Here is a 7,477-nt window from a genome sequence, read left to right as displayed (position 1 = left end):
GTATTTAGATAGCATTTATTTTGCCGATAATAAAACGATATTTTCCAGTAGTATTTCACATGTCATTTATCTTATGACTTGGTAGTATTATCAGGTCTAATGATCACTTAAATTGGGACTGAAAATTACCGTTTAAAAATAACAAGTCATAGGTAGCAGACATCAAATCAATTTTCTCCCATTATTTCAGTGTCCTGTTATTCACTGAGAAAGATTTCAATTCTGAAGCAAATGTTGTCCATGTAGTCCACAGAACAGTGTATAACAGTGTATGTCCAATATCCTAAATTATCCTGATGGGATTTAAAAATTGTGATTATATACTGGCAACCCATGCCTATCTAGTGGTTATATTCTTAATGCTCATTTGAAGTGGCATTTTTATCAACAGGTAAAAATTGACTTTATGTCCAGAAAGGGGATAAACAGCTGATGGCTCACACCAGTCCAGTGGTAGGAATTATTTAAATTACTTCAAAAGCTACCATTCAAAAGTTTGGAATCCCTCTGAAAAAGTCACATTGTCCACTTAAGCTAATATTTTCATACCTCAAATAAGTTGTGCAATCGATAGGAAGTATCAAGACATTCATCTGGAAACATATTACCCTATGCTACCTGAAGCACCTCAGACAAGGTCATTTGGCTTGATGGGCACTTTTTTGTACAGTACGGTCAAGCTACCCCTACAACAGCCAGTAGGCCTGAGGTTCTGAGACTGTCCCATTGGAAGACAGTAGTCTCATGTTTTAAAAATTGCTAAATATAAATGCAACTGTCTGGTATCTGTCTGATAATTATGTAAATGTGTGCCTGCACAACCATTAGTCTTACATTTATGCATGGACTGGGTATGTACTGTAAGTAGGGACTCGGGGTATAGGCTTTTTCAGACTTGAAATACATCTACAGATGGACCTAGATAACACTGTCGCATTGCAATTTCATGTGCATACCTGGCAGAATGAGTGAGAGAAGGCTTTAGTGTCACTAACACTGCATGGCTGGGTATGGCCAGGGTGCTCACTATCTAAGTTATATGGCACTTCAGGGGAAAAGATGTGGAGCAGCTTGAAATGGGCAGCAATGAATGATGCACGGCTTAAATGTCGTAAGTGGTTACATGGCTCCCAGGAAAGACGGGCAGGGAAATCTTGAAACGAATGTGGTTCATGCCAGCTGGTGAGGAAGGGGGACTTATATACATACTTTTGTAACCGGAGTGCCGACTAAAGGCAATATTATTACATTTAGATGGCATACTTAAAATGTATGTTCTATGTACTCTTTAGTGAAATTTGAAGTGGATGAAAGTAAGACGTCTTAAGTGGGAGTCTAGAAGCCCTACTAAGAATACCCAGTTAGACCCACTTCTTATATTCAGCCCTCTTTTCATCAACAATAGAATTATGGGAGTGAGGCACTAAATGAACAATACAGATTGGAAATGAACACAGTATTACAGTTTACACTATCCATTTGAAGATAATGATCGACAAAAAATAGATGCATTCCTAAACTTATATTGCTTCATTCATTTAGGCATTATGTTTTTTATTAAATGAGTGGACGTTGGACTTTATTACATTTTGATGGACGATTATACGGTGCATTCAGAAAGGCCCAGCCAGAACCCTCACTTAAACCCAATCGAATATCTATGGAGAGACCTAAAACTGGCTGTTCACCAACAGTTCACATCTAGCCTGACAGGACTTGAGGAGGTAGTCAGAGAAGAATGGAAGAAAATCCCCAAATCCAGGTGTGCATAGCTTGCTGCGTCATACCCAAGAAGACTCTGTCAAAGTTAGTTCAACTAAGAACTGAGTACAGGGCCTGAGTACTCATGTCAGTGTGATTTTTAAGTTTTTTCTCTAATCTTAATATATATATAAAATCCTGTATTCAAAGATGACAATAACAACAATAACAATTTGTTTGGACATGCGATACGTTATTGGACCATTACATTTCATTCAATTGCAGATGGACAAAATATAACATAACGTAGATTTTTTTTTTTTATTATTATTAGGTTCTATAACCATCTGAATTCTGAAGTTGATGAAGTCATCTTATAACCCTGGAATAGCTGCAGGTGAGACCTGAGTTGGCCTTCCAGAAGGTTACTTATCTGTATTATTAATGTAATATTTCACAATGTGGAAATCTATATTCTACAGAGCTCCTAAAGTCCTGTAAGGTGCTGTGTGAACAAGTTATTATCTTGTACGCATAAGGTAATTATGATTTGTGTGCATCATATCATAACTTGTTCCCACAAGATAAAACCTCTGCGCTCAAGATACCAAATATCAACTAGGGGCTTAGGGGCTCCTTGATATTCCATACCATTCCATTGGGTTTTTTGAACAAAACCTGTGACCTTTTGTGAAACAGACTCCAGATCTCCTGACTACCAGTTTTTGATTGAGGGTAATGAATGTGGAGAGCAATGCAAAAGGCCACATGTTGGTGTGGTAAAATGTCAATACCCAAACCAAAGTCTGTGTCAATATACTCTTTTATTAAGAAACAGAGTAAAAAGTCAAATATTAAAATATAACAAAAGAAAACTCAAAATGTATAGCATAACATTATAAATCCTACATATTTGAAAAGTTTGCAGTTTCATTTCTTTTTGTTTTGTTTTTTGGTGAAAATGGTGCGAAAACTAAGGTCTTGCAGGAAACAGCAGTTAAAGAATGACAGTGAAATGGGAAGTAGTGGTAGGCTACCACTACTTAAGAGGCTTTCACAGAATTAGTCATTCTTCTCTTCCCAGTGGAAAAAGTCTTAATCTCAGAGAAGGTTGCTAATCCATAATCCATTTTGTTCCTCCACCAACCCCGCTCATTCACGGTGCAAGGCATGACCTATAATGCACAGGTCTGGATGTGAAGCTGAACGTGTAGCGCCTGTGAGTTCTGACTGGCTGTCCCATCTATACATGTCTCTGGTTGGACCATCTTCCAGCCTATAGGAAAGCAACACATAAGAGCACACAAAATGAGTAGTCTCTCTGTGGATTTAGAGAAATAGGCCAGGTTTGCACAAGACAGAATCAAAAGCAGTGAGTCAGGGATATTTTATCATTGTAGGATGGTGTTATTGCACCTGTATAGAAATATTAATAGTATTGGAAAGCGTAAAATGCAGTAGATTCAAGGGATGAATGACAAATTACATCTTGTCCTAACATTTCATAAACTTAATTCATGGCTGAGGAAGTCTGAGTAAAACATGAAAAGAGAGATGATTTCAAATGAATGGCATAACAATTCTCCCATCTGCAGCATCCAAAATCAATGCACACTTTGAAGTTAACATTCTGTAAAGAGCCATTTTTTTGTTTCAATTGCCAGATTGGAATTGCCAGTTTTTTTGGTAAGTGTAAATGGTTTACATGCAAAAGCCAGACCTCAATAAGGCCTTATGACCATTAATCCATATCAGTATTAAAATTAATTAGCAAGTTAATGACTACTTATATTGGTAAAATTCTCTTCTTTTATGGTACAAAAATACATCATGGTGAAAATCACCACACGTAAGGTAATGTGGTCTAACAATAACACTATTAACACTGTAGCACAACACAAACAATTGCTTTGGTGAAAAGGCTGCTTTTCAGGAAGCTCCTTCTGAAATACTCTCATACACATAATCAGATAAAACAAGCAGTTCCAAGCATTGGTAGATGCTCCCATGTAAATCCACGTAGACAGTGTAAAAAAAGTGTTTGTAGCTTTATATGGTGGATCATGAGAACATAATACAATAATTTTTGGGTCTTCTCAATAAAAAAATATTGTTTTTGCAGATTATTAAATATTTGATATATGTCAATGTGGGGAGAGACTTAACCTAATATAATATGAGGATAAAGTGTACATAATGAAACCTTCACATGGATTTAATTAATAAACGGAACATTGTATGCAACAAATGGAATAACTATTTGATAGTATGCAAACTTTTCCCTCTTTAAATTCAGTACAAAAATCATTGATGGGCAACTGGCAACAAGCAAAGCAATGAGCAAAGTCAGCCACGCATGAACAAAAGCTAATTTATTAACTTCAAACTTCATTAATTCAAAATAATTTTGCTAATCTAATACAAGATCGTAAGTGCAAACATGGGTGGGTCAGTGCCATGCTCCCACAGGTCACACAAATGACTTCATCCACGACAGACTCATTGCTTTGCTCGTTGCCCGTCAGTGAAATTGGAGCCCAATGTGTGAGATCAAATGCAATACTCACTCCTGACTAGCAATGGACGGCTCACTCCCATAGGATTCTGCAACAGAGACAGCTTGTGATCTGGGTGGACAATTCAGACTGGGCCTTCGGTCTGATTGGCTACGTCTGATGAAAGGCTTTGGTCCACGCCTCACACGGTCCCCCCAGAGATAGGAAACAACAGCTTCACTGGCGGAGGTCCATGCCTGTGGGGGTCGCGGTACAGGGCAGGGCTTTGCCTCGAATAGAGAGGGTGATGCAGGACAGAATACCGACCGGGCATTGCTAAATACCCGTGAAGGGGATGAGCAGTCGTCACTGCTGTTTTCCCGTGACCATCTCTGCACTTTTGGAGAGGCCGGTGGGGATGGAGCCTTAAAGGGCGATGTGCAGGTAGACCATCCGCTGCCATCTTGCCTTGTAGCACTGGGGCTGAAGTGTCTCCTTTGGCTCACAGGTGGTGGTGTTGGGAGTTTGCGAGTAACTGGAGGGCTGGCCGAAGAGGGAGGGGTGGGGTGCCTTTTAAAGACTGGGGGGCTGGGGAGTCTTCGTTGAAGGCTGCTGGAAGTTACAGGTGTAGAGGGCAATATTCGGGCTCTGGATGCTGATGTTGTTGCAGCTGGCTGACTGTTACTTCCTGAAGCTGAAGGCACTGCATCAGAAGGGTTACTGTCTCTCTGCTTTGTCCCTCCACTTGGAGTGGACAAAGTTTTCGTGGATTGCTGTCCAGAGTCTACCTCAGGCTTAGTCTCCTGGCGGGAGGCAGCACATGCCGGCAGAATGTTAAGGGAGCCTGGTCGCACACTGCCTCTACTGGGTAGCACGTTCACTGACTGCATGGAAGCACGTAGCTTCTGGGACACAGTTCTTTTGAGGAGAGGGGAGTAGCCTTTGCCTGACCCTCCTTCCTCTGTTTCCGATTTTTGGACATTTTCAAAAGAGTTGTCCATAAGTACCTCAAGAGGTGGGGGAGGTAGGTCATCAATGTCAACATCAACTGTTCTGTCAGTGGCTCTTGAGTCTACTCGAAAGTTATCGTTTCCAAAGGTGAGCACTGTGTCTATGCCTCCTAGTCCAGGTATGATGGGAACACCACACTTCATCACGCCCTTCAGAGGCCCAAGTATTTTGACATTTTCTGGTGTCTGTTTAATTTCCTCAACTCCCTGGCTGAATGTATCGATTAATCTCTTCACAGAATTTCTGCCCCTGTACTGCCCAGCTGGCCTTTGTAGTGTTGGGCTTGAAGGAGTTGGTTTTGAGAGGATCCTATCTTCTAGATCATTCTTTTCATGTAAAATGTCATGTGACTCATTCGTGTTCTCCTTCAGTTTCTCCTCTGTAGTTGAACTGTTTTCGTGGTCTGTTTTTTTACGAGATTTTGAAGGACTTTGTGGAGTCTTCTGCAAAGGACGTAACCGAATAGGTGTTGATGGTGAGCTTGGCTGGGTCTTTACCTTTCCTTGTTTAGGAGTAGTGTTCCTAATGTTCCCCTCAGCCTTACTCATCCTCTCAAGCTTTTGAGTCAGGTCCTTCTGAGTTCTCTCCAACTCAAGGAGCGTTTGGTCCTCTGCCTTGCTACGAATCGAGTCAGCAGAATGAGTACGTCGTTGTTTGGCCACTGTTGTCTTCTTCTTCGTGAGCTGAGGTGTGGGTGTTTGGGGCCTTTTTGGTGTATATTCCTCTTCATTCCATTGTCGTCTACTAATTTTTGGACTGTCTGTCTGCTTTTTTTTTGCACTAGACTTCTGTGATGATACATATTTGATCTGACCACTAATTGCATCCTTCATCTTTAATGTCATCTCTATATTCTGTGGATTTTCTATACGTTTAGAAGGTAAACGACATGGGTGTTGGCAAGCATGCAATGGGGAGAAGCTTGGGCACTTCTTGCTGATATATTCTACTTCTTCTTCATGATTATCTATCGCTTTCCCTACCTCCCTTTCATCATCATCTACTGAGGCAGAGCTACAAAGAAATTCAGACTCTCTTTGTCCTTTGGCAAAATTACAAAAAGAGTCTATGGAGTTAAGCGAGAGACATGAATTTGTTCTATGTGTGAGTGTGTGCCTTTGAGTTCCCTGGTGGACTGGAGTGGAGGTGCTACCCATTTGGCTGCTTGCTGAAGTGCAGTTGGTCCCAGTAGACTCACAGCTCTCTCTGCGGGGTCTACGTCTGTCTGATCCAGCCAATGACTCACTCTCACCTCCGATTCCACTGTCTTCACTGAACAACGCAGAGTCCTCTGGGCCTGGTTTTCGAAGCGTGGCAGCTTCAACGCGTGATAACAGTTGCATGAGACGAGCCTCAGATGCACGTTTGACCTTCAGTTTCTCTTCCAGTATGTCAGACACTGAAGTAAAGTAATCCACTGCCTCTTCCAGTGCTGAATCGCCAATTCCACTTACTGATTGGCTTACAAGATGCATCCTCTGTATCGTGTATTGTAGAAGCTGCTGTAATAAATCTGGCGGATGTTCTGTGGTGGAGGAAGATGTGTTTGCTCTGGCAGGGGTGTTTGAGAGGTTTTTCAAAGGACAAGGCCAAGCCAGATGTTCTCCATTTTCTTTAAGAAGCTTCTCTCCCTCTTCCACTATTTCCTCAAGCCCTCTGTTGATCTCTTCATAGCGCATGAGCATGAAGGCCACCATTGGCTGCAGAGACATTTGAGTTTGAGCTGCATGGTCCAAAAGCCCAAGCAACACCTCATATTTGGTTATACTGGGATTAAGGTAACCATAGGCAGCCTGGTGGGCTTTCACCAGTAACTCTGGAAAGTCAACTTTTGCTTCAGTGACCGCCTTTTTCTCTTTCTCTTTTTTTCTACCCTGTTTAATTCCTTTGATGGGCTTTTTCGTTTTCTTAACAACTTTTTTTTCACCTGATTCTTGATTTTCCCCCTGCTTATCCTTGTTTTGAGATAAAAAATTAACTGCGATTTCCTGAGGTGCAAGTTTGTCAAAGCAATCCCCGTCCTCATTTACAGTCTTCATAGCTGAACATGCAATGTTGGCATCTGGTTGACCTGTTGGTTGCCTCTCCCCACTGGTCCAAGAACATCTTTCCGCATCTGTATCTCCAGCAGCAGAAGAGCCTCTGCTAATCCCATCATCAGACTGTGACTCACCTGCATTTTCTTGGTTGCCAGGCAGAAGAGCCCTTGCTTTCCTGAAAGGGCTGTGTGCCCCAGCGAAATTATTTCCTCTGGATGGGGAGCAACCCAT

At 41.5% G+C, this 7,477-nt stretch overlaps 1 protein-coding gene across 1 annotated transcript; it reads right to left on the bottom strand.

Annotated features, from left to right (window-relative positions):
- Nucleotides 1-2,853: 2,853 nt before the first annotated feature.
- pcare1 (photoreceptor cilium actin regulator 1) lies at nt 2,854-7,477 on the bottom strand (the record flags this gene model as incomplete). Its single annotated transcript, XM_080850050.1, has 2 exons — nt 2,854-2,977; nt 4,269-7,477. The coding sequence occupies 2 exons, from the start codon at nt 7,475-7,477 to the stop codon at nt 2,854-2,856; spliced, it is 3,333 nt and encodes a 1,110-aa protein (XP_080706176.1).

Source organism: Sprattus sprattus, assembly GCF_963457725.1.
Source record: "Sprattus sprattus genome assembly, chromosome: 13".
Classification (NCBI taxonomy): domain Eukaryota; kingdom Metazoa; phylum Chordata; class Actinopteri; order Clupeiformes; family Clupeidae; genus Sprattus; species Sprattus sprattus.
This window is presented reverse-complemented; position numbering and strand designations above follow the sequence as displayed.